Source organism: Urocitellus parryii, chromosome 10, assembly GCF_045843805.1.
Source record: "Urocitellus parryii isolate mUroPar1 chromosome 10, mUroPar1.hap1, whole genome shotgun sequence".
NCBI lineage: Eukaryota > Metazoa > Chordata > Mammalia > Rodentia > Sciuridae > Urocitellus > Urocitellus parryii.
Window position 1 is genome coordinate 114,859,280 of NC_135540.1, and position 27,894 is coordinate 114,887,173.

At 37.8% G+C, this 27,894-nt stretch overlaps 1 protein-coding gene across 1 annotated transcript; it reads left to right on the forward strand.

Moving 5' to 3' along the window:
• The first annotated feature begins 48 nt into the window (after window positions 1-48).
• On the forward strand, window positions 49-27,865 carry Ugdh (UDP-glucose 6-dehydrogenase). The gene is made up of 12 exons (XM_026385947.2): window positions 49-318; window positions 8,622-8,790; window positions 13,470-13,571; window positions 16,931-17,131; window positions 17,241-17,438; window positions 18,341-18,488; window positions 20,475-20,569; window positions 22,024-22,154; window positions 22,747-22,880; window positions 23,257-23,348; window positions 23,462-23,572; window positions 27,059-27,865. Exons 2-12 carry the CDS (start codon window positions 8,629-8,631, stop codon window positions 27,167-27,169), a joined length of 1,485 nt encoding a protein of 494 aa, XP_026241732.1. The 5' UTR covers window positions 49-318; window positions 8,622-8,628; the 3' UTR covers window positions 27,170-27,865.
• Window positions 27,866-27,894: the final 29 nt, after the last annotated feature.

Below are 27,894 nucleotides of genomic sequence, written 5' to 3' on the forward strand. Positions count from 1 at the left end.
CCTGCTGGAAATCGGGGCCCGGCCCTAGGCCTAGTGCGGCGGCGGGAGGTGGAGCAGGCTAGCGGCGGAGGGCAGAGTCCAGGAGGGCCTGGCTCTGGGGGAATGAAGCCTCCGCCTTCTCGGGCAGAAGCCTTTAAATACGGGCGCTGGCCCGGGACTCAGGGTGCGGCGTCTGGCAGCCTGAGGGAGAGGCGTGCGCTGAAGGGAGATCAGGCGGAGTAGGTTGCGGGTGCAGAAGCTGCTGCAACCGGGTCGGGAGAAAGGTGCAGTCCGAACATTCGGAATAGAAGCGGCCGCGGAGCTCGGGGCTTGGAAGCGGTAAGCGCTTTTCCCCAGCTAGCCCCGCCGCCGGGTCAGGATGCTCCCGGGTCGCGGATGGACGTGGAGGGAGCGGGGCGGGGTGTGTGCGCTGCTCCAGGTCTCTAGCTGCGCTGGGTCCTGGGCTGCCAGTCTCTTTGGCTCCGGGCGGGAATCGCGTTTTGTATTTGCTTCCCTGGAGATGGGATAGCCTTACTCAAGATTCATGCGCCTCTAAGACTCTTCTCTTTCTGCTTTTATCCACTTTCTGGCTGGATGCAAACGAGATTTCCCCCTCCGCTTCTGAAAGCCGAGCGTCCACCGAAAGAAGCGGTCCTTTCAATGGGGACCTCAGTTTGGTCTGAGTCTAGTCTTTTGTTTGGGTTTAGAGTAGGCTCACCTGGGGGGACTGCCGCTATTTTCAGGCCGCCACTTGAAATCAAAGAGAAACGAAGTCGGAAAACCCCTTTGAAGGCAAAATCCCAAGACATTCTATCATGATGGCTGTGTAGGCTGCCTGCAATCCATTGTTGACCGCTACACATTTAATTGTACTACTTCTTGTCGGGAAAGGAGCCTTTCCTGCGTGCTTCAGGAGACCATGTTTGTGTGAGATCTTGAAAAAATTGTACGTCCTACATATAAGAAGATAATTAAGTAGAGTTGAGATTTCTGATACACAGAAAGAGGGATTGACTGGTAAGCAGCTATTCATGATGTTCAGAGAAGTAGCTTTCCATAGACTGGCCTCAAAGACACAGTGAGTCTTTGAGTTTCTTAAAATCCCCTAAGAATTGGAGAACAGTAGTCTGGTCTGTTTCTTCGGAGGGGTTCTGAAAATGAAAGAGCCAACTGTCTGCTCTGAGATGTGCTTTTTTAGTACACAGCATCTAGTTTAAGGTAAGCACTAGAAAACCCTGGTTGAAAGGATCCCATTTTCTTTCATTCATGTTCTCCTTTCTCTAGCATAAAATCTGTACCTGATAAGTATGCTCCATCTTCCTCTACTTGTTAACACAGATTTGCAAAATGCCCTTTAGAGATAATGTTAACATTTTCTCACTGGTTAAATATTTTTATTGGATCAAATATCTTAATATTTAATTTCTGGAACTGAAAATGAAATGTGAAGTTGAGAATTCCATCTTTAAGGCCCATTGATTAGCTCCTGGTTATCTATGAAGAGTGCTGAAGAAGGCTGTGGGCAGAAGGATTATATTTTATTTAAATTGCACTGTGGGGCATTTGTTATTTGTTAGTGACATCTTCTAGGTTGAAATGTTTATCTGAATTTATGAAATTTTTACATGAAGAGTAGTTTTGGAATGGCTTGGGTGTTGCAACTTTCAAAATACAGAGGTGAGAACTCATTTCAAAATGACCTATTCAGTAAGCAAATATCATTTTTCTGATAGCATAATAGAGGAACAGAGGATACCGACAAGTAGAAATAGAAAATGGACTCAGAAAATGTTATACAAAGTGCATCACTAACACTGTATCAACCTCCATATTAAAGTTTATTGAGGATGTCATTGAAATTTCAAGTGATATTTATTTGGATTTGTACGGATTGTTCATCTGGCTTTTTCATTAATTTTCCCATTATCATATACAAACCATATGAAGTAGCAAGAGAATCATACCCAAAATGAAGTCCTAAAACATATTCAGTTCTATAATACTGATCCACCTACCATCAATTATCTGCCTCAGTTGCTCTATGTAAGGGAAGCTGAAATATGGTCTTACAATTCAGAAAAGAAAATGGGAGAAAATGCTTTGGAGAAAATGTTACTGTTCTTTAGGGCCACTAAAGAAAAGAAAACATGGCTGGGGTTGTGACTCAGTGGTAGAGTGCTTGCCTAGCACATGGAAGGTGCTGGGTTCGATCCTCAGCACCACATAACAATAAATAAAATAAAGGCATTGTGTCCAACTACAACAACAAAAAATATATATATTTTTTTAAAGGAAAACATGGTAGCATGCTTCTGGTTCCTTATTATAAAATACTGTGATTAGCCATTTAAATTAAGCTGTTTAAACACAAGCCTGCAACTTAAGAGGTCCTTGTGAAAAGTTACTTATTCAATGAAAGTTTATTGAGGGGCTTCCATTCTAGGTGTGAGGATATAGCCATGAATAGCAGGAGATAAGAACTGTTATCCTCAGGGTGCTTTTTTAAACTACGAATTCCTTAAGCCTAAGAGTTGCATCAAGTAGATATTTAATCTATGTTTATCATGTGAATGTTAAGAGAACCTATCATTGTTGAGATTGAAGTCATAGATTTTGTTAAGATTCCTAATAGCTGGATGCCATTGTGCACGCCTGTAATTCCAGTGATTCCATAAACTTAGGCAGGAGAATTACAACTTCAAGGGCAGCTTGAGCAACTTCATGAAATTCTGTCTCAAAATAAAGAAGCGCTGGGCTTGTAGCTTAATGGTAGAGTGCTTGCCTAGCATGTGTGAGGCACTGGGTTCAATCCTCAGCACCACATTAAAAAAATAAAAGTATTGTGTCCATCTACAATTAAAAATTTTAAAATAAAAAAGGGTTGGGAATGTGGGCTCAGTGGTAGACCATCCCTGAGTTCAACCATCAGTACAACTGGGAAAAAAAAAAAAAAAAAAAAAAAAACCGCCCAAATAACCTCTTGGCTATAGGGTTGAGTGGTAACCCTGAAAGAGTCTCTAGTTCAGAATTTCAAATTATCTTTTGTAGATATTATAGGCAAACTGGTTTTAATTAGCAAGGGAGGCTAGCTAGCTGTTCGGTAGTCTTCTAGTATGTTAGTTCTTTGAAATCATCACAATTCAGGATCTGATCTCCATCCCTGCAGTTCTAGAAAGTAAACACTCTAGGGGCTGGGGATGTGGCTCAAGCGGTAGCGCGCTCCCCTGGCATGCATGCGGCCCGGGTTCGATCCTCAGCACCACATACCAACAAAGATGTTGTGTCCGCCGAGAACTAAAAAATAAATATTAAAAATTCTCTCTCTCTCTCTTCTCTCTCACTCTCTCTTTAAAAAATATATATATATATATATTTATATATTAAAAAAAATAAATAAATAAAATTCTTTAAAAAAAATACTTTAAAAAAAAAAAAAAGAAAGTAAACACTCTATACACTCATTGGTCTCAGGTGTTGATTTATTGTAGTCTTCGCTATGGAAGGCTATACTAGTATATACACTAGAATGGAAGTATTACTATTTCAGTAGGGGAGCGTTTTCTCCCCCCAGTACTGGGGATTGAACTCAGGGCTTCCGATACGCCAGGCAAGTGCTCTGTCACTGAACTACATCTCCAACCCCAGCTCCCCACTTCTCTTTTTTTTTTTTTTTTTTTGCAGTGCTAGGCATGAACCCAGGGCCTCCACATACTGGGCAAGTGCTGTCTCACTGAGCTATAACTTTGGTCCCTCTAGACCCCCTCCTCACTTTTACTTTTGGTACTAGGGATTGAATCCAGGGGTGCTTAACCACTGAGCAACACCTCTAGCTCCCTTTTTATAAAAATTTAAAAAAATATTTTTGTTGGGCTGAGGTTGTGGCTCAGTTGGTAGAGTGCTTGCCTAGCATGTGTGAGGCCCTGGGTTTGATTGTCAACACCACATATAAGTAAATAAATAAAGGTCAATCAACAATTTTAAAAAATTTAAAAAATATTTTTGGTTGTAGATGGATATCATACCCTCATTTATTTTATTTATTTTTATGTGGTGCAGCAGATCAAATCCAATGCGAGGCAAGCACTCCACCACTGAGTTACAACCCCGTCTCCTAGCCCTTTTTAGTTTTTGAGACAGGGTCTTGCTAAATTACTGAAGCTAGCTTTGACTTGGGATCCTCCTGCCTCAGCCTCCCAAGCTGCTGGGATTACAGGTGTGCCTACTCCCTCTAGACCTTTTTATTTTAATTTTGAGACCGGGTCTTGCTAAATTTTCTAGGTTGGCCTTGCATTTGCAATCCTCCCATCTCAGCCTCCCAAGTGACTGGGATTACAAGTGTGTGCCACTGTATGCAGCTTGGAGATTTGTTGCAGTGTCTGGAATACATTTATCCTTTGGAATCAGTGGTGGATTGGTTCCAGGGCACCCACGACATATCAAAATCCAAGAATATTCAAGTCACTTAGATAAAATGTGTCGTATTTGTGTATAATCTAGGTAATCCTCCTGTATACTTTAAAAACATCTCTAGATAGTTGTAGTACTTAATACAGTGTAAGTTGTTATACTTTATTGTTTAGGGAATAATAACAAGAAAATATTTTTTTTCAAATGTTTTCAATTTGCACTTGGTTGAGTCTGAATGCAGAACTATCAGATTCAGATGGCCAACTGTATCTGTGTCTCAGATCCAGGTTATTACTTTTGAGTAGCCTGGTTTCTGGGAATCTGAATTCATAAATCAGAATGGAATCAGAGCAGCCAGATGCAGTGGCACACACCTAAGATCCCAGCAGTTTGGGAGGCTGAGGCTGGAGGATCCAAGTTCAAAGCCAGTCTCAGCAGCTTATCGAGGCCATAAGCAATTAAGTGAGACCCTTTCTCAGAATAAAAATGTGGCTCAGGGGTAAAGTACCCCAGGTTCAATCCCCAATGCCAGTACTTAAAAAAAAAAAAAAAAAAAAAAAAAGGAACAGAGCAAAACAATCTTTGGGAAGCATGGAAAAGCCTGTTCCTGTCCCTGCTTCTCTGAAACCAGAAAAGGTCTGACCTCCAGATTCCACATCACTGTTCTTTTGCTGTATTAAAATAAATATTGTATCAAATAGCATGTGGTTCTTGTTCTTCACTCCTCTCTTTTCCAGACTTCAGGTTTATTATTCCTTTAACACTCCCCAGCTCCCTTCAGTGGAGTAGATTTGAGCTACATTAACACCTTTGATTATTATGGTTATGTTCTGCTATGTTACATTGTTTTTAAATTATAGCCTTATGGATTGTTATGGTTTGACTTTTCTGAGAGGGACATTCAAGACTCACTTAAAATTCCTTTCCACTGTGGGAGATAAGTATTTCTGATTATTATTCCTTAATACCTTCTCCATTTTTTGTTCAACTGAGAAGATCTTCTCATTTCTCTGAATTCATTTCTTTGTCTTTATTCATTTCTTTTTCCTCTCATCTGGAATGTTCTTCATTGCTTTCTTTTTCCTTCTAAATCTTACCCAATCTTTAGACCAAGTTCAAGTTCGACATCTACCTTGAAACTTTCTTTCCTTTTCTTTTTTGAAACGTTTGTTTTCCTCTGGACCTTAACACTCATTTTGTCATTTAATTGATTATATTCTTTGTATAATTTAACCATTTTTACTTAGTTGTGAGCAACTTTTTTTCATCTTTTTAACCAGTTGCAAAGTCAACCTTTCAGAGTCCTTCTCTAACTACCCTATCTAAAGGACCCCTTTTCCCCACAGGTTCTCACTTTTTCACCAGTGTGTTTCCATTATGTGAAACTTTCACAACTGCCATTATTTTGTGTTTCCCTTCCAGAATGCAGCTGTGCAAGAAAGAGCAGGAGCTGGTCTGTCTTGTTCACTATTGTATTCACAGTACATAGAACAATGGTGTCCATTACTTGGTGGGGTACTTAATGAATGTTTCATTGAATTATTCTCCAAATCAGTTGTTAAATACTTGAATGTCAGGACCTAGATCTCTCCATAGCCAAATTCTCTGCTGTGCCTTTAAATTGGGAATATTAATTTTTTTGTGAGGAAGAAGGGAATAGTCTGGAACCAGTCGGAGATTTTCAGAACATTCCTCTGAACTTTAGTCACCTAGTCCTTCCGATATAGTCTTTCTGCCCATGTAGATTCTTTCTCCATGTGTGAGGTACAAGAAGCCTGAAAAATGGTAAAGGGTAGAAGTGAAAGTAGAAGATGGGTGAAGCAAGGAAAGAGGGATGGATGCCACAAGTCAACTATGGTAGGCTCGGTATTTTTGCCAAGGTGAATCTTGGAATCCTAAAGGCTTAATAGGAATAGTAAGTAGGCTTCGCAAGTGATAATAGAGAACTATTAACTCATTCAGGTTATTAATGAGAGAATTTATCAGATTTAGAACATGGCTTAAATATCTCTTATAATTACACATGCAAAATGGGGCAGGAAGAAAAGGAGATGCCTTCAGAATGCGTTAAGTGAAAAAAGCCTGGTGTTGGTAGAGCATGTGGTATTCTGTTTCCTCAGTTTAGAAAGAAGAGATTATTAGAACATGTATGTGCATGTGTGTGTATGTGTATTAGTTGTGGTTTCAGGTAATAGCACTGAGAGGATATACAAGAAACAAAGGAGCTGCTGAGGAAACAGAGTAGAGGAGAAAAAGTAAATTGAGGCTTCTCAGTGTATATCTTGTTATAACATTTAATTTTTGAATCATGTGAACATATTACCTATTCAAAACAAAAAATATTTTAAATTTTTTATGTATATCACTAACAGTGTTTCTTCCCTTAATAGAATCATATGATTCCAAACTCTGTTCTTGTTTATTTTATTTTTGAAATACTGGGGATGGAACCCAGGGTGGCTCTACCATTGAGCTACATCCCCAGCCCTTTTTATTTTTTATTTTGCGGCAGAGTCTCACTGTGTTGACCAGGTAGACGTGAATTTGCCATCCTCTTGCTTCAGCCTCCTGTGTTACTAGAATTACATGCATGGGCCACCATGCCTGGCCAGCTCTTTGTAATTTTGATTAGTGTGAATCAGTTCATCTAATGACTTTTAAAAACCTATCAAAATCTGTGTTACAGCTTTAGTAACACAGAGTTGTTTTTTTGTTTGTTTATTTGTTTTTTGGTGGTGGTGCTGGGGATTTAACCCAGGGCCTTATGCATGCAAGGCAAGCACTCTACCAACTGAGGTATATCCCCAGCCCACAGAAGTTTATTTAACCATCTCATTGCTTCTGTGGAGTAGAAAGAGTTTAAAGTCATTGCCCAGTATACCTCAAAATAATCTAAGAAGCCAAACTAAGTATGTAGGGAGTATCAGTTGCTCGCTCCTCCCTCCCTCCCTCCCTCCCTCCCTCCCTCCCTCCCTCCCTCCCTCCCTCCCTCCCTCCCTTCCTTCCTTCCTTCCTTCCTTCCTTCCTTCCTTCCTTCCTTCCTTCCTTCCACCAGAGATTAAACCCAGAGGCACTTAATCCCTGAGCCACATCCCCAGCCACATGACCCACATGTAGTGTCATTGCTCATATGTGCCTCACTGAGTTGCTTAGGGCCTTGCTAAATTGCTGAGCTGGCTTTGAACTTGGTAATACTCCTGCCTCAGCCTCCCAAGCTTCTAGATTTCAGCCATGCTCCACTGCGCCCTGCTCAAAGTCAGTTTCAGTCTCTCTCTCTCTCTCTCTCTCTCTCTCTCTCTCTCTCTCTCTCTCTGTATTATAACAATATCTGAGGTGGATAATTTATAATGAATAGCAATTTCCTGGATCAAGGTTCTGGAGGTTGGCAAGTCTTAAGATGGAGGGGCTAAAGGCTAAGGCCTTTTTGCAGCGTCATTCTCTGGCAGAAGGGCAGAGAGCAAGAGATCAAACTCAAAGCTTTAAGTCCATTCATAATAGGCACTGATCCATACATAAGGTTGGAGCCCCACAAACTAAGCACCTCCCATCAGGTCCCACCTCCTAACACAGTTGTACTGGAGATTCAGTTTCCAACACATTTTTTTTGAAGACATTTAAACCACAGCCAGGAGGATAATCTCAGAGCCCAGTTCTGGGCTGTGAAACTAATCTTAACATCTCTCATGTTAGTCAAACCTGTTGTATAATTCACCTTTGTACACCACAGCTTAAGGAAGAATTGCACTGCTGTGTAAATTTACCCTGGAGCTTTCCCTCAGCAAAGTTCTCCAGGTTTATTTGAGGCCTAAATGAGGCCTTATTTTGCTTTATGATTTTTTTTCTTTTTTTTTTGAAACAGGGTCTTACTAAGTTGTCAAGACTGACCTCAAATTTGTGAGCCTCCTGCCTCATCCTCCCTACAGATTGGGGTAGCGAATATGTACCATGCTTGACTGCTTCATGACTTTCTAAATATTAGGTCATAATTGTTGTGACTCTTCTCTAGTAATATCAGTTACTATGATTTTTTCCATCTGTTTCATAGCTGAGAACATGCTAGGTCATCCAACTGGAATGTTGTTTTTTTCAATCACTGTTTCATAATTCTTATGAGTGAATATAGGAAATCTTTCCAGATATTTCTTTTGAAAGTTTTTAAAGTGCAATGAATGTGCAATGGGATTTCTTGAAATTTTCTGTTTGCAGAATGAACATTCTTACTGTTTCCCTTCTAGTACAATCATGTTTGAAATTAAGAAGATCTGCTGCATCGGTGCTGGCTATGTTGGAGGACCCACATGTAGTGTCATTGCTCATATGTGCCCCGAAATCAGAGTAACAGTTGTTGATGTCAATGAATCAAGAATCAACGCATGGAATTCTCCTACCCTTCCTATTTATGAGGTAAATGTATTAAACATCTGTTTGTTTTCTTTTTCTGGTACCGGAGATTAAATCCAAGGACACTTAACCACTCAGCTATATCCCCAGGCCTTTTTTATTTTTTATTTTGAGACAGGGTCTTGCTAAGTTGCTTAGGATCTCATTGAGTTGCTGAGGATGGCTTTGAACTTGAGATCTTCCTGCCTCAGCCTCCTGAGCTGCTGGGATTACAGGCCTGCACCATTGCGCTGTACTCTATTTTCTTACTATTTGTTCAATATTTTGTATATACTATTAACATAAAAATCTATGGTTACAGCAGATGATAAGAAATTTAGTGAGAAAATCTGGATACAAAATGTCATGGATGTTTGGTTGGGAGCATAGTTCAGTGGTAGAGCATGTGCCAGGCTCTAGCATTAGCACTGCAAAAATAAATTAATAATAATAATAATAATAGAAGCCATGTACATTAAAATGAGAAGTATGTCAAGTATTCTCAGAAAAAAATGAGTATACTTGAGAAAGAAGAAGTATATCAGAATATTAGTAATGTTGGTATTAATTGCAGTGAGATTATGGTAATTGTTTTCTCTGTGTTCTTTTTTTTTTTTTCTTTTTTTTGAGTACCAGGGATTGAACTCAGGGGCACTTGACCATGAGCCACATCCCCAGCTCTATTTTGTATTTTATTTAGAGACAGGGTCTCACTGAGTTGCTTATTAGCACCTTGCCATTGCTATGGTGGCTTTGAACTCCTGATCCTCCTGTCTCAGCCTCCCTAGCTGCTGGGATTACAGGCATGTGCCACTGTGTTAGGCTCTATGTTCTAATTTCCTCTGTTAATATGGTTACCATATTGTAGTGGAATTAAAAGGTGGTATCCTATTAAAGTAAATTAAACTTTAGTTGCTTATAATGTTAATATAAGTCCAATATATTTTTAGATTATTGTACTTAACATCAGATAAAACTTAGATGGAATAACAGAGCCTTCCATAGAGTTCTTACCAAGAATTACCTAGAATTTCAAAATTTCATGAATTTGGAGAATTTATAGTTTGGAAAATATGGTTTTATTTAAATGAACTATCCAGATCCCTTTATTATTTCACCATAAAATGAATTCATGATATGCTTTTGAAACCCAGCAGGAAAGTATCTGAAATTTTGATGGTAGTATTTTGTATCCAACACAAATATATTCCTTTTTATTCCCCAGAAAAAGTTGAGTTATTTTTTAGACTCTATCAGCCATAGTCTTTAGTTTTTGAGACTCTATTTAGCCATAGTTCATAATCCCAGGAAGTAGGGAGGATGAGGCAGGAGGATCACAAATTTGAGGTCAGCCTCGACAACTTAGCAAGACACTGTTTCAAAACTAAAAAAGGCAGGAGGATCCCAAGTTCTTTTTTAGAAGAGAAGTCTCAAGTAGTTTTGTTTATGAGCCCATGAAAAAGCATTCACAGAGTAGTAGCCACTCAACATTCCAAGTTTACTCATATCTGAATCAGATTTAGAATTAAAAAGTTCTTCATATGTGTGGTTTTACCCTCTTACCTTTACCCTTTTTGTGCTTTGTCCTTTCTCCTACCAGATCACCTGCCATAATAGTTCTTTAACTTCATGTTATAGCATTCTCCCTGTTGAAAGAAACTTACTACTATATTTGGCTTGCTCCTTTCATTTTTTAAAAAACATTTTATAAAGACAGCTTGGTAGAGAGTTTTCTAATTCTGATATCCATTAAAGAGCCACAAGTCACCTGAAATCATGTACATCCATACTTAAATTCAGTAATTAATTTTGCTGGTAGTGTAGTCTTCAAAAATAAAGTATACTTATCAGAATAGTTAAATAAACTGGTACACTCCTGTAATCCCAGCAACTTCGGTGGCTGAGGCAGGAAGACACAAATTTGAGAGGATCAGCAACCTAGTGAAAGCCTGTCACAATAAAAAATAAAAGGGCTAGGGATGTAGCTCAGTGGTAAAGTGCCCCTGGGTTCAACCCCCACAAATAAATAAGTAAATAAACAAATAAATAAATAAATAAATAAAATTACCAACAGTGCCAAATGTTAATAAGAATGTACAGTAATTGGAATTTTATACATTGTTGGTGAGGATGTAAATTGGTAGAGCCATTTTGTGAACTAACAGCATCTAATGTTAACATTTAACATTTAATGTTGACGTCTAATGTTAATACCTTTCTTATGTGTTACCATATCAACTGAATAGTCATTGTCTTTTTGTTAACTTTCTTCATTTAAAAAAAAAACAAATAGGGTTGGGGTGTAGCTCCATTGGCATTTAAATTCTTTCATAGAAAATATCATTCTAACCTAATTATGATATTTACATAATCAATTAAAAGGTAGAAGCTGGGTATGGTAGCACATGCCTGTATTCCCAGAGACTGGGAGACTGAGACAAACTATAAGTTCAAGACCAACCTTGGCAATTTGGCAAGATCTGGTATCACAATAAAAAAGTATAAAAAGTATAAAAAAATGAACAAACAAAAGCCCCACAGAGCTCTTGATGTTTATGAGAAGTGAAATTCTTCATTCCAAAGAACTGAAGAAGTCAGACTGATGTACAGAATATCTTTCTTTCCTTCCCTTTCTCTAACCCTTTCCAATTGGCTTATTGCCAATACAAGAAGTCTTGCCTGGTATACTTATACAGGCCAGATCAATAATGAAAATGAATGTGCTACTGCTAATGTAATAAAGTTAATAACTGACTTAAAAAAAAGTATAAAAAGGGCTGGTGTATATTTTAGTGTTAGAGTGCTGTCTACTATGTGATGTGTAAGGCCCTGGATTCAATTCCCAGTACCACCAAAAAAAAAAAAAAAAAAATAGAGAGAGAGAGAGAGAGAGAGAGAGAGAGAGAGAGAGAGAGAGAATTTTGGGGGCTGAGGGTATAACTCAGGGGTAGAGTAAGGAGCTTAGCATGCTCAAGGTCCTGGGTTCAATCAGCACCAAAAAAACAAAGAATTCTTTCATTTATTTATTTTCCATATTTTTCTATTGGTAACCAAAGAAATCTTATATATGTTCTTACCCCATAGTTAATTTGAATCAAGATCCAAGTAAGATCTATACTTCACAGTAGACTGATACCAAAGTATCTTTTAAGTCCACAATATTTGGGAGAGGGGTACTGGGGATTGAGTTCAGGAGCACTCAACCACTGAGCCATATCTCCAGCCCTATTTTGTATTTTATTTAGAGACAGGGTCTCACTGAGTTGCTTAGCACCTCACTTTTGCTAAGGCTGGCTTTGAACTCATGATCCTCCTGCCTCAGCCTCCCTAGCTGCTGGGATTACAGGCATGAGTCACTGCCCCGGCTTTAGTCCACAATATATTTTTTTAATTATTTTTTTTTTTTGCAGTTGTAGATGGACACCATACCTTTATTTTATTTGTTTATTTTTATGCGGTACTAGGGATTGAACCCAGGGCCTCACACATGCTAGGCAAGTGCTCTGACACTGAGCTACAGCCCCAGCCCAAGTCTACAATATTTAATGTCCTCTTCCTTCCCTCTCCTTTTATTTTATTTTTCTCTTAAATTAAATTTGTTTATCTTGTAGAATTTTTTGTTCTGATTTTGCTGTTTGAGTCCTGAGACCCCTGGGTTTTGTTTTATTTTGTTCCCAGGATTGAACCCAGAGCCACATCCACAGCCCTCTTATATTTTATTTAGAGACTCTAAGTTGCTTAGGGTCTTGCTAAGTTGCTGAGGCTAGCTTTGAATTTGAGATCCTCCTGCCTCAGCCTCCTGAGCCACTGGGATAATACAGGTGTGCCATCATGCCCGGTTCCCTTGGGGTTTATAATTTTATTTTTCTATATCCTTTATTTCATGTAAATTGGTAGTTAGATCTATAAGACAAGTCTGATTAGATAGGCTTTGTTTTCTTTTCCTTTGTTTTTTTTTTTGCAAAAATACTTGTCAAGTGACTTTGTACATCTCAGTAGTCTTCTTTTGTTTTGTTCATCATGGAGTTTTGCTGTGTTGCCCTGGCTGTCCTCAAACTAATGGGCTCAAGTGATCCTCCCACCTCAGCTTCTTGAGTAGCTGGAACTACTGGCTCATGTCCCTGTGCCCAGCTTCAACATTCTTAGCATAAGTATATCTCTTGTTAAATTGTATGGGAAAAAGTGTTAAAAAAAAATTCAATGTGTTTTTTTGTAAAAGAGAGAGATTTTACATATAAAAAAAGTTTAGGTAAGATTGAATTAGGTATGTATGTACAGAGTAAATATTGCCTTTCACAACCAATTGGCCTGAGTTATTGGGAGTAAAATGCTTCATTCATGATGACAATGCAAAATCGTTCTAACTTGAAATCACAAAAGGCCTTGAATTTTCTGAAAATCAAGGTGATACTCAAGAGTTAATATTTAACTTATGAACTAGTCAGGCACACAGTAAACAATGACAAAGCACATTAGAACTTCTGCTCTGATTGTGTAAGTTCAATTTTGCTTTAATGGTGATAACATATACTGTACATTTAATGGCGTTTCGTGTATGAGCCTTGGCTTATCTATAAAGGTGCTATTTGAAAGCCAGTTTAGACCTTTATATTACATTATAACCTTCCCCTTTAACAAACACAGCTCACTGTATTAGGTCATCTCCTATGACTAGTAAACTGTATGTATAATTTCTTTTCTAGCCTGGACTAAAAGAAGTGGTAGAATCCTGTCGAGGAAAAAATCTATTTTTTTCTACAAACATTGATGATGCCATCAAAGAAGCTGATCTGGTATTCATATCTGTAAGCATTATTCTTTGCTGTGTGAATTTTAACGTATTCTCATCTATATAAAAGTTCCATTGACTTTCTCATTGCTATTAAGCTACAACATTGCTTAATAAAGAGATGTCCAATTGAATTTTGATGACACTTTGTCAGTTAATCAAACCCTGTACTTATATGATCATGTATATCATTTCAAATCACTGAACAAATAAATCCAGAGAAAGTTCTAATCTGAGATCTAGAATTAGGAAATGCTGGTAGCACATAAGCACACATGATGTTTGTACATATGTCATCATTTCTTGTTTCCATTGAGTGGCAGAGGTGAAGAGAATCAGTTTGCAAACTTACAGCCATCTCCTATCTCCACAAATTGCATTGCAAAAGTCATCTTAATTAATTATTTGGCATATATTATTTATATCATTAGGATAGTCCACAGATACTTTCAACTTGGAATGCAGTGTAACTATTTTTTTTTTAAAGAAAGAGTGAGAGAGAGTGAGAAAGAGGGAGAGAGAGAGAGAATTTTTAATATTTATTTTTCAGTATTTGGCGGACACAGCATCTTTGTCTGTATGTGGTGCTGAGGATCAAACCCGGGCCGCACGCATGCCAGGCGAGCGCGCTACCACTTGAGCCACATCCCCAGCCCCGCAGTGTAACTATTATATCTTATAGTGGAAAAAAAAATGGAATGAACACTTGGGTTTAAATTCTAGTTATTCAGTATTTGAACAAATACAACTAATTTCTTACTGTCCTTGTTACCATCCACTCAAATATTCTGTATGTGATGGTGTAGCTATCACCAATTGGTAGGTGAGCTATGATTTTTTGTACCTAAGGGATAAGTAGAAAGTTAGTGGTATGGGATTTGACAGTGTTCCATGAGCTAAAGTGAAGGAGCACGTGGGTCCAGAGAGGTAGCTGCTGTTGAACTGATAATGTGTATTGTTAATGGTTATACATTGTTGGATAGGGGTTGTTTTCTGACTGATGAGACAAAAGCAGTACTATGAGAATATGTGAACTCTAGAAGAAAAGTGGTAATGAAGCTAGTGATAAAACAATGTCTCTGTTTTGGGCCTTCCTTTTGTGTGTGTGTGTGTGTGTGTGTGTGTGTGTGTGTGTGTGTGTTGCTGGGGATTGAACCCAGGGCCTCATGCATGCCTTACCTCTGAATTCCAACCACCCCAGCCCTGTTTTCGGCCTTCTTTATCATTTCAGAAAAACTGAGGTAGCTTCTATGACTCACTTACACATCCTTTATTTAAGCACACAGAGTTATAAATATAAACTAGATTTTAGGAGGAAATCAAGAAGTTACCTTAGTCCCACTTTTAGATGACTGAAGCTTGGAATGGGAATAGGGGAATTTTCTGTAAAAAGGACATTTAAAAGTAATCTGTTCTCTGGTGATAGAGTGCTATCTTAGGGTGGTTCTGGCACAGATAGCCAATTTTATACTTGCTTTTTTGGTGATCCAGACTGAGCTGCCCTGAATCTTTCTAAACTATTATTCTGTATGCCTGATAAGTGAATTTAGTACTGTCTAACTCATGGTCTACATTTCTAGTTCTCTTTGTTCTCTGGATCGTTTTTATTTCCTTGCTGCATGCTTTTCATCATGAAAAATATCAAATTTATATAAAAATTTGATAATAAGGAGGGCACAGTGGCACACACCTATAATCCCAGCGACTCAAGAGGCTGAAGCAGGAGGATCACAAGATCAAGACCAGCCTGAGCAACTGAGCGAGGCCCTTAGCAACTTAGAGGGGGCCCTGTCTCAAAATAAAAAATACAAAATGGCATGTAGCTCAGTGTTAAAGTGCCCTTTTTATTTTATTTTGAGACAAGGTTTTGCTAAGTAACCTACACTGATTTTCCTGCCTTGGCTTCCCAAGTGGTTGTGATTATAGGCATGTTCAACTTCACTTGGTTCATAGGAATCAATTTTCAACTGTTATCTCAGAGCTACTTTACGAGGGGAAGCTGTTGGATCATCTCCCATCTTTAGCCCGTCTTGCCTTCCCCCATCAGCCATCTTTGCCCTTCTCTGCTCCCTGCCTTCCATGTCTAAGAGGTATCCTAAATTGTTCCATGCATGCAAATGACTCCTGTTTTTTACACCTCAGCTTAATCCTCAAGTTTTGATTTATTTTGCCTGGTTCCTTTATTAGTTTCCTTCTAGGTCATAATCATAAGCTTGTCAAGAGAAGAGGTTTAATGCTATTTACTACCCGTTAAAAAATTATTCCTCTTCTCATTAAATTTTAAACTTTTGATAGCACATTCATTTTTATTATTTATGTATTTTAGACTCATGTGTTAATTATTATAGAGTGCTTATTTACCATTGAGGTTGTTGAGGCAGAAGCAGCCACACTTGCCCAAAGTGGTATGTTATTGCTAAGCCAAGACTAAATGCCTAGACTCTGGAGTATGATTTATTTTTCTTGCCATTTGAAAGTCCTGTGCATGTAGTATCCTTTGTTCTGAAGATCCTAGCTGATATCTGGCTTTAATGGGCTAAGGAATCATTCATGAATGAAATGGCAATTTTTTTTTTTTCTGTTCTAGGGATTGAACCAGGGATACTTTACTACTGAGGTACATCCTCTGCTCTTTTTTATTTTTTGGTTTTGAGAGCAGGTCTCCCTAAATTGCCCAGGGTGGCCTTTAACTTGCAATCTTCCTTCTCAGCCTCCATAGTTGTTGGGATTACAGACATGAACCACCATACCCGACTCTGCAAACATTTTCAAAAAGCTATTGATATAGGGCTATAGAAATGGAATTAAAAAGGAGTTCAAAGTTTATTTTTAGAGACTATGACAATACATTGCATACAATAAAAAAAAATGAAAGAAGAGGAAACATGTTTCTTTTCAGACCTTGAACTTCTTTTTTTTTTTTTTAAAGATTTTTTTAAAAAAATTTTTTAATATTTATTTTTTAGTTTTCGGCAGACACAACACCTTTGTTTGTACGTGGTGCTGAGGATCGAACCTGGGCCACATGCATGCCAGGCAAGCGCGCTACCGCTTGAGCCACATCCCCAGCCCCTCTTGAACTTCTTTAGGATGAAAACTTTCTCATCCATTTGTATCTCCAAGGGTTAGCTTGGAACCTGCCTACTCTAGTATCTGGCACATATGTAGTAGCTTCTCAACAAAAATTTACTGAATGAGTTCTCCAGATGTTTCAAGTTTTTTCTTCTGATGATTATATTTATAAAATGCACTGTTTCCATGGAAGTAAGGAGAGTTCAATCATGACTGCTGATGTAGTGACCTTCCCACTTGACCATGAATTGATAGTCTGAGGAATATCCTGAAATCACTCTTTGTCCCATATACTTTCATCAGGTGAACACTCCAACAAAAACCTACGGAATGGGGAAAGGCCGGGCAGCAGATCTGAAGTATATTGAAGCTTGTGCTAGACGCATTGTGCAAAACTCCAACGGGTACAAAATTGTGACTGAGAAAAGCACAGTCCCAGTGCGAGCAGCAGAAAGTATTCGTCGCATCTTTGACGCGAACACAAAACCCAACCTGAATTTACAGGTATAAAAAAATGAAGCATTCAAGTCTGGTTCTTTATGTAGATATTGATGGCTTTGGATTGCCCATAATTATTTCTAACTTAAACCTTTGCTTTGTATCTGGATTTTAGGTGCTGTCCAACCCTGAGTTCTTGGCAGAGGGAACAGCCATCAAGGACCTTAAGAACCCAGATAGAGTACTGATCGGAGGGGATGAGACCCCAGAGGGCCAGAGAGCTGTGCAGGCGCTGTGTGCTGTGTATGAGCACTGGGTTCCCAGGGAAAAGATTCTTACCACCAATACTTGGTCTTCAGAGCTTTCCAAGCTGGTTAGTGCATGGCTTTCAAATCCCCATTAAATACTGTTGTTTTTAGACAGTCCCACCATGTTGCCCAGGCTGGCCTGGAACTCCTGAGCTTGAGCATCCACCTGTCTCAGCCTCCCAAGCAGCTGGGGCCAGAGCTACATGCCACATACCCCACTTACCTTCCATAAATTTAAAGCCAAGTGTTTTTTTCTCTTAAATCTGATAAGCTACACAGATACTCTTTTTTTTTTTTTTAGATGTATGGACCTTTATTTAATTCATTTATTTATATGTGGTGCTGATAATCGAACCCAGTGCCTCACACATGCTAGGCAAGCACTCTACCACTGAGCCACAGCCTCAGCCCCAGATACTCTCTTAATTTTAATAAAATGTTATCCTTTTGAAGATAATGTTCTTGCACATTCAGATTATGAACTAATTTTTCTAAGGGGATCAAATATCAGAGTATAAAATATTCTTGTAATATTCAAAAATTTTAATAAGATGTAAGATAACATGGAAGCTATATTGAGATAGTATTTTTTAATCACTCTTTCCGTTCTTTTACCCTTTTTTCCTTAATCATCATCTTTTCTTGGGGCTGGGGCTGTAGCTCAGGGTAGAGCTCTCACCTAGCATGTGCAAGGCCTTGAGTTTGATCCTCAGCACCACATAAAAGTAAATAAATAAAATAAAGATTATGTCCAACTACACTTAAAAAAAATAAATATTTTTTAAAAATCATCTTTTCTTATTTAAAACATGTTTCTTACCAGACCATCCATTATCTCCTTTAATTTGGTCATCAGTAACTTTTGTATCTCCACAACATTTGCATCAACTCAATGAACCATGGTACTGATGTATAAAATCACTTATTCCCCTCACCATACTTTTCCTTCTTCTTTTTTCTTTTTAAGGCAGCAAATGCTTTTCTTGCCCAGAGAATCAGCAGCATTAACTCTATCAGTGCTCTGTGTGAAGCAACAGGAGCTGATGTGGAAGAGGTAGCAACAGCCATTGGAATGGACCAGAGAATTGGAAATAAGTTTCTAAAAGCCAGTGTTGGTAAATTAACATTTTCCTCTACCAATATGGGTTTGTTTAACTTCAGGGAAGTCTTTTTATTAAACTTAATATCCTTTAAGAAAAAAAAACATTATATATTTGTCCTTCAGCCTACCCTGGGCTTCCTAAGTGAGGCAAAAATTGCCTATATTGTTTAGTAATGACTGATTATAGGATAAATATAGTTCAGTGTTTTGGAGGAAAAAGTTAATAGTTTGTGGGCCACATAAGAATACTAAGTAACACCTTATTAAGCAAGTAGGAAACAAATTTCACTATTGTTTTTTCTTACTAATACATTTTGGGAAATGTGTCCAGGTGAAATATAGTCAATCCTTATTCATGGAATCTGTTTTGTGAATTTTTCTGCTCCCTAAAACTTTTTGGTGATCTCAGAATCAATACTAAGGCTGTCATAATTCTCTGATAAGCAGAACAGTGAAGAATTTGTGTGGCATCTGAGTCTGCAAGGTTGAATAAGGCAATGCTTTGCCTTCATACTCCAACTCTTATACTGTAAACAAGTGTCCTTTGTGGGCAGTTTTTCACATACTTGTGGGTTTTTTTTTTTGGGGGGGGGGGTAGGGGCACTCAACCACCAAGCCCTGTTTTGTATTTTATTAGAGACAGGGTCTCACTGAGTTGCTTAGCGCCTCACTGTTGCTAAGGCTAGCTTTGAACTTACAATCCTTCTGCATCAGGCTCCTGAGCTGCTGGGATTACAGGTGTGCGCCATTGCTCCTGGCCATACTTGTGCTTTTTGTTGGTGACTTTATGATTTAAAATGGCCCCCAAGTGGAGTGCCCAAGTGCTGTCTAGTGGTTCTAAGTGCAAGAAGGTTGTGATGTGTCTTATGGAGAAAATATGTGTGAATTATAGAACCATTGGCCATGAGTTCAGCATTAGTGAACCAGTTGTATGTATTACATGAACATGTGTGAAACTAGGTGCTGTACTGATCAGTTGAAAAAAACATGAGTGGAAACTTGCAGCAACCTCACCCTGTATTTTACTTAGGAGCAATGCTTCAGTGTTCGTAGTGACTTTGTCGAATATAACTACACAAATAATGAGAATTGACTATATTTTTGGATTAAGTTAATAAGGTTGATATAACACTCAATTGGATATTTTACAGATTGGGCTATAGGCAGAAATTCTAGTATTTCAGGGACTATCTGTCATTTCCAATACTAGTTTCCCTGGCCTTTTATATCTTTTTGATGTTTTCTTCTAGCTATACTTTAATAAAAATATCTACAATTTACTGAAGGCATTTTTATGTGCCAGGTTCTGTACCAGCACTTTTTATATCTCATTTAATCCTTATTACCTGTTAGGAATGTGTTGTTATTTCCTTTTTAGAGATGATTCAGGCTTTTTCAACTTGCTCAAAAATCATACAACTACTAAATGGCCAGGTGTGTCTTACTCCAAAGCTCATACCATCCCTCATTGCATCCTAAATTACACTAGATCAAGGGTGAGCAAATTGTCCCTCAACTCAAATCCACCCCATAGCTTGTTTTTGTAAATAAATTTCATGGGAACACATAACGGTTTTTGTTATTTATTGTCTATGGCTACTTTTGAGCTACAGTGACAGAATTGAATAGTTGCAACAGACTGTGCGGCCCACAAAATATCTACCAACTGGCCCTTTCCTGTGAGTTTGCTAGCCCTACTGAAGAGTAAGAGATATAGGACAGTCATATACAATGAATGAGAGAAAGAAAAAAAAAGAAAGAAGGTAAAAATAAAACAAAATGTCAAATGTACCCATATTGAAACTTTTGTTAGAAAATTTTTGGAAATTACTTAAGGGGTTGATAGATTTCACACAATTTACACAAACTCACTAATTTTCTAACATTGGAATTTTATTATTAAAAATCTTAGTATGGATCCTCTGTGGTATAGAGGATCCATATGATTCAGTTTCTGGTTCTTACATGAAAATATTGTTGATTTTTTTTCTGCCCTCAGGTTTTGGTGGGAGCTGCTTCCAAAAGGATGTCCTAAATTTGGTTTATCTCTGTGAGGCTCTGAATTTGCCTGAAGTAGCTCGTTATTGGCAGCAGGTATTAATAATCTTTAACTTCTGATTAGATTATAATTAAACACATCACCCTTTGTGAAGTGTTTTTGATGGAATTTATCCTAAGAACTCAAATCAATATACTTATTTTAGGTTTATTTATTAGATGTTCGTCTTTTTTTGGTAGTCAACTGTGATGGAAATTTCTGATAAACCAATATTTTTTCTAATTTCATAACTAAATATGCTCCCAGAGAAAATAAAAAACTATCTAGTTCTTGATAATTCTCTATCTTGAAGGCATAAATACAGATTAAAGGAGGAACCTGTATTGTGATGCTTTTGAGTGGCTTGCATCAACTGATGCTTGGCTTTGTCCCTTTCATATTCACAGAGCTAATGTTGGAAACCCTTGCTTACCCTGTGCTGAGTACTCTGTAGGGCACTCTGCATGCAGTATCTCATTTAATCCTCATCACTAACATTAAACCATTTTTCAGATGAGAGAATTGACACGGAGATGTTAAATAATTTGTCCAAGGTACTGGCCACTATACTTGATACTATATTTTTCCCGAGTTTATAATTTTTCAGATTTCAGCAAAAGATATGGGAAGGAACCTAAGGAAATGCTTGCTTTTTAGGGAAAATATACACTCTGGGTCATGTCACTCAATCCAGCAAAATACAGATCAAGTCTTAATTTTCCAACATTTTGGGCTCAGTTCCCAAGTTCTCAAGGTTTGATATGGCCCCTAGAAACTTAGAACCTTAAATAAAAAGTCTCTTTCCTTATGAGCATTGTCACCAGTCTAAATTTTAACACATTGGGTGATCAGATACTATTAGTCTCATAACATTTAGTTAAAAACCTTGCAAAGTATTTGTGGTGTCCTGATTTGTCCAGAGGTAGCTGTTAAGTCTGTACATTGACTATACCCTGACCATTTTCCTCTCAAACTAAATTCTGGTGAATGGTGAGACATAAGCACATAGGGACCTACTTTCAGATTTGATTGCTTAAAGCCTTATTTCCACAGGGTTTGGAGAAAGTGGTTATGGAGAATATTGTTTTATTTAGGCTGTCTTTATAGTTGGATCTCAAATGCCTTCATAGTTAAAATTAGCTATGCACCCCATCTTTGTGTCCATCCCATCCTGATGCATGCCAGATCAAGCCAAGTAAAAATGAAAATGTTCAGTAAGGCTTTAATGAAGGGGTTGGGTAGTTCTTTTTATTTATTTATTTTTTTGTGGTGCTGGGAATAGAACCTAGGACCTGTGCATGTGAGGCAAGCACTCTACCAACTGAGCTATATCACCAGCCCTCTTTTTATTTTTAAATTTATAGACATCAAAGTGTTTGGTTAATCTTTGTCTTCTGTAAATATATAAGCTTTATGTTCATATAGGAAGCCCCACCATAATTCTGAGTAATGAATGTCATGGGCTGTACTTTTTTAAAAATAATATTGCATAATTATACATTTATTTCAGGTCATAGACATGAATGACTACCAGAGGAGGAGATTTGCTTCTCGGATCATAGATAGTCTATTTAATACAGTGACTGATAAGAAGATAGCAATTTTGGGTTTTGCATTCAAAAAGGACACTGGTGATACAAGGTATGTGTTCTTTAAAACATTTCAGGGCTGGGGATGTAGCTCAGTAGTACAGCACTTGCCTAATATATGCACGAAGCCCTGGGTTTAATCCCCAGCAGGACCTGTGCACACAATTCAAACCCTTTGAGAATGTTTTTAACTTCTCATCTTAACAGTGATCCTTTGCTTAGTGGATTTGCATGTGAAATACATGTACACACATAGTTTAAAGAATTTCCAGGCACAGTGGTGCATGCCTGTAATCTCAGCAGCTTGGGAGGCTGAGGCAGGAGGATTGTGAGTTCAAAGCCAGCCTCAGCAAAAGTGAGGTGCTAAGTAACCCAGTGAGACTCTGTCTCTAAATAAAATATTAAAAAGGACTGGGGGTGTGACTCAGTGGTTGAGTGCCCCAGGGTTTCATCCACAGTACAAAACATACAAACAAACAAAAATATCATGAATAACTAAAAAGAACCAATTAAAAAAAAGAATAAAAATGAACATATCCTTACCACTCGGCCAGCTGAAAGACAGTGAATCTTGTATCTTAAATTTCCTAGTATTAGAATATAAAGTCATTTAAAGCAATACTAATGTTTTTTTTTTCATTCAGAGAATCCTCCAGTATATATATTAGTAAATATCTGATGGATGAAGGTGCACACCTCCATATATATGATCCAAAAGTACCCAGGGAACAAATAGTTGTGGATCTTTCTCACCCAGGTGTTTCAAAGGATGACCAAGGTAAGGCTTTGAGTCTCATGAATCATCTTGAGTGCAGTGCTCAAAACTTGTTTGTTCTCTAGAAACCTTTGTCTGTTACCATTTATATCATTGGTATGCCTTGAATTCAATTCTTATTTCTCTAAAGTTAAACAGATATTATGTCCTCATTTGTGGGTTATTCTAATAATTTTTCTAATATATTTCACAAAGCCCCAGATATTCCAAGGAGATGCTTCTAGAACAAGGTTTGGGGGTGCTCCAGGTCCCCACCATCACCCCTTCACTTTAACCGTAATGTTCCACTTCTAGCAGACATTAAGCTCCTACATTCCAGTGTTAAAATACATGGTTTCACGTAACTCTTGTTCCTGGTTTTTTGTTGTTGCTGTTACAGTGTCCCGACTTGTGACCATTTCCAAGGATCCATATGAAGCATGTGATGGTGCTCATGCTGTTGTTATTTGCACTGAGTGGGACATGTTTAAGGTAAGGTGACAGAAATCATATTAAGGAGAATTCTAGAGGTGTTCTAGTATCAGTGGGGTTGAGTATGTTTTTCTTGCATGTGTACTAATTGTTCCATCCATACATCTTTACAGGAATTGGATTATGAACGCATTCATAAAAAAATGCTGAAGCCTGCCTTTATCTTTGATGGACGACGTGTCCTGGATGGGCTGCACAATGAACTACAAACCATTGGCTTCCAGGTAATCATGATGATCCTGGACTACTATTTATTTATTTATTTTTAATATATTTTTTTAAGTTGTTGATAGACCTTTATTTATTTATTTATTTATATGGGGTGCTGAGAATCGAACCCAGCGCCTCACACATGCCAGTCAAGTGTGCCACCGCTGAGCCACAGTCCCAGCCCCTACTTTTTGAAAAAAAAAATATATATATTTTTAGTTGTAGATGGACACCATACCATTATTTTGTTTATTTTTATGTGGTGCTGAGGATCAAATCCAATGCCTCACACCTGCAAGGCAAGTGCTCTACCACTGAGCCACAACCCCAGCCCATGATCCTATTTATGTATTTGTTTGTTTTCTTTCTTTCTTTTTTGGGGAGGTATTGAAGGATTGAACCAGGACACTTTTCCACTGAGCTATATTCCCAGCCCTTTTTATTTTTTATTTTAAGGCCAGGTCTTGCTAAGTTGCTGAGGCTGGCCTTAAATTTGCAATCCTCTTGCCTCAGTCTCCTCTGAGTTGCTGGGGTTATAGGTGTCTGCCACTTCACCTGGTGGTTATTTTCTTTTTAAACCTATTGTGTGGGTTTTATAATTTTTATGTTTTTCTTTCTTTTTTTTTTTTTTTTTTTGGTTGTTTTCTAGTACTAGGGATCAAACCCAAGGCCTCGTACTTGCTAAGCAAGCACTCTGCCAATGAGCTATATCCCCAGTCCTTTTTACTTTTTGAGAAAGGGTCTTGCTAAGTTGCTGAGTTTGGCCTTGAACTTGGGATCCTCCTGCCTCAGCCTTCCAGATTACTGAGGTTATAGGCGTATGCCCCCAAACTGGGTTCATATTTTCTTATTTAGCAATAAAATAACTCTGGGACAATACGTCAGTTCTCTAGGGAATTCTCTATGGGACTTTTGTAAGTAACTACTCCACTCCCAAATTTATGATGTAAAGTTCATTTGACATCACATTCAGTATTGGTCTCCTTTACACAGCAGACATCAGTCACCTATTATATGGAAAAAGAATGTGCCCTGACTTACCTTGTATCATAAAGATCAAGTAAGAAAATACATGACTGTGTTTTGAAAACTGCAAAACACAGTATATAGTATTATTATTGTCTATTATTACTTCCAGCTGACCCCATCCTCTTTGTTTTCTCTTAACCTCTGAGGATCTGGCAAGGGCTGGGTTGTGATTGTGGTGGAGAATGAGGAAGTACTCTGTCTTGAGGGCAACTCTGTCCATCCTCATGTGGGAATAGCTACCATCTGTAGTACCAGGTGCTGAGAGAAGGAAAGGAGTGATCAACAGGTGCTCATCCTATACCTTTTGAATGCTCAGCACTGTCCCAGTGCTGTGAGAGGTCTGAATAAAGACTACAAAAGCTTCAGTGGTATCAGCCTTCATCTCAAAGTTTGTCTGTCATGGAACCTCTGGACAGTTGACAGATGCTTCTGCCCAGAACAGTGCATTCGTATGTTCCACCTGTTTGAATTCCACTGGGGATCCCTAAAGTACTAATACAAAGGAGCTACTTTCCACTTCCTCAGGGTAGTGTGTACATGGGGTTGGGAGGTTGGGGAGGTGGGGTAATTAAGGAGGGTACAGGATTGCTGTCCACATTAGTGCTCAAGCAGAGCAGAGGGGGGCAGTGTTTGATAGCCAGCTGTGTGTCTCTTCTCAGCACCAGCTGTCCTGGAAAAGTACCAGTAAGACTTTGTATGATATTCAAAAACACCACATCTATTGGACATGGTAGCACAGCCATAAGCAACTCAGTGAGACCCTGTCTCTAACTAAAATACAAAAAAGGCCTGGGGATGTGGCTCAGTGGTTAAGTGCCCCTGGGTTCAATTCCAGGTACAAAAAAACAAAAACAAAGCCGAGGTTGTGGCTTAGCAGCAGAGTGCTCACCTAGCATATGTGAGGTGCTGAGTTTGATCCTTAGCACCACATAAAAATAAAGGTTTTGTATCCAACTACAACTAAAAAAACATTGTGTTTGTATACACATACACACATACACACACACACACACATATATACATACACATATACATACACAAAAATATAAGCAAAAACAAAAAACAAGAAAAACCTCATCAGGTCTGGTTCTCTTTAACTTTTTGCCAACTTGTTGAAGGGCCTTCTTACTTAGAATTCAGTGCCATTTCTCATTTATGAGACATTGAATTGAAGCAAGAGTCAGATGGTGTCAGTGTCTGCTAACTCTCCCAGCAAGGACCTTGGGGACTCCTCTATCCTACCCCTCCTTAGTGAGTAACAACATGACTGTTTTTCCCAGTTGTGACTTAAACTCAGGAATGTTCTTTATAAAAGGTTATTTTCAAGACAGACATATTTTCACTTACTATATGTAGAAGGATAACATAATTAAAATGATTTTAAATTCTTCTAAAAGCTAATTTCCCCTAGTTAAAAAAAAAAAAACCACACAAGAATGGAGTCACTAAATAAACAAAATATATGAATTACTGAAAAAGCCAGCAGGGGACAGTGGTGCATGCCTGTAATCCCAGCAATTTGGGAAGCTGAGGCAGGAAGATCACAAGTTCAAGGCTAGCCTCAGCAACTTATCGAGATCCTTTCACAAAATAAAAAGGGCAGGGATATGGCTCAGTGGAGAAGGTACCCCTGGGTTCAATCTCTCATACCAAAAGAAACAAGCAAACAAATATATAAAGCAGAAATTTTTTATTTATAGTCACAAATATCAAGTTTTAATTCAGAAGAAATGAAAATGGAGTAGTATATTTATACTTTGCTATGGAGGGGAGATAAACTTATGACTATTAAAGAAGTAGTCTTTTTAATGATAAAACTGATTATTTTTAATAAATGGAATATATGAAAAATATTATGTGCAAAATAATAATTGACTCATTTATTAAAAGCTGACTTGTATTAAAAGCTAAGCACTTTAATTCTTGCCACAACCTTTTGAGGTAAGTGTTATAACACCATTTGTGAGTAAGAAATATCTAGAACATTTAGCAAGATAGCAAGTGTAGTCAGGATTCCAGCTGGGCCCTTTCAGAATCTGAAGCCTGCACCCTTATGAATGATGCTGTTATAACTTTCACAAGTTTTTTCCATGTAAGAGAAATGGAAATGAGCAGAGCATGAGAGAGACATGAACTAACTGGAATCTCCGTGTTCATTGCTTTCATACATGCTACTAAGAACGACAGAGGCATGTGACTCTGCTCTGATGCCTTGCCTTGTGTGGGGAATGGCAGAATGAGAGTGTCTAGACGTGAATATGAGACGTGGAGTAGAGGTGATTCTAGAAACAGAAAACAAAGAAGGAACCAAAGATCTCTCACAGCAACTCAGACAACTTGAGAAACTTTTTCTGCCTGTAATAAGAATAATAATCTTGGTTTTCTTCCTTATGATACTACATTATAGAACTCTTACATTTATGTGTTATAATCATTAATAATTCTCTTTTTAAAATCTTTTTTCTCTTCAGATTGAAACAATTGGCAAGAAGGTATCTTCAAAGAGAATTCCATATGCTCCTTCTGGTGAAATTCCAAAGTTTAGTCTTCAGGATCCACCTAATAAGAAACCTAAAGTATAGACATTGCCATTTTTATTTATGATTATTTTGGTACTTCAGGATAGCAAATATCTGATATTAAATGGTAAAGAATCAAGCGTTTTTAAGGAAACAAACTTATTTTTTTAATCATCAAATTTATACTAGTTATGAGTATTAGCATATCTGGTAATTATGAATCTATAATATTTTTTACATATTTTTATATTATTAGCTCAGTTATTGGATGAATGGAAAATAATCATGTTGGTTTTAACAGTGTCAATTTTTGTAAAATAAAAATTAAACTTCAAACACCTTTTATTTTACAGATTATCACAGATAGCACTTTAGTATCACATTGTAAAGTCAACCTGGTTTTTCTAGGCATTGGTTTATGTGCTTGTCATTGTGTATTTTGAAGCCATAAAATTACTATGCTAAGTAGCCTTGATAAGTATGGTCTGTTGAAAAGTTCCTTGTTCATTTTGTTTTAATGAGAATAACATTGATTTTTTTTTCACCCCAAAAGATCATTGCTGTTCATTTCCATACAGTCTTTAACTTGAGGAGTTCTCTATCCGTCTCTCTTAAATTTAACATGAGAAAATCAGTAGTATGGTCTATTTCTATTTGTCAGATTTCCTTATTGAATATTACTTTCGTAGTCTAAAAGTCAAAAATGTTTGTTACCTTTATTTTGCATTTTTCTATTCTTATTTCTAATTTTTCTTTAAGTAAAAATAATATAACTTCATATATAAAAA

What these genes read in the sequence shown, in the direction of transcription:
- Ugdh (XM_026385947.2), top strand. Translation starts at nt 8,629, where the DNA reads ATGTTTGAAATTAAGAAGATCTGCTGCATCGGTGCTGGCTATGTTGGA. An exon ending in CTACCCTTCCTATTTATGAG is followed by an intron (nt 8,791 to 13,469) that starts GTAAATGTATTA and finishes TTTCTTTTCTAG; the next exon opens with CCTGGACTAAAAGAAGTGGT. An exon ending in TGTTTCAAAGGATGACCAAG is followed by an intron (nt 22,881 to 23,256) that starts GTAAGGCTTTGA and finishes TTGCTGTTACAG; the next exon opens with TGTCCCGACTTGTGACCATT.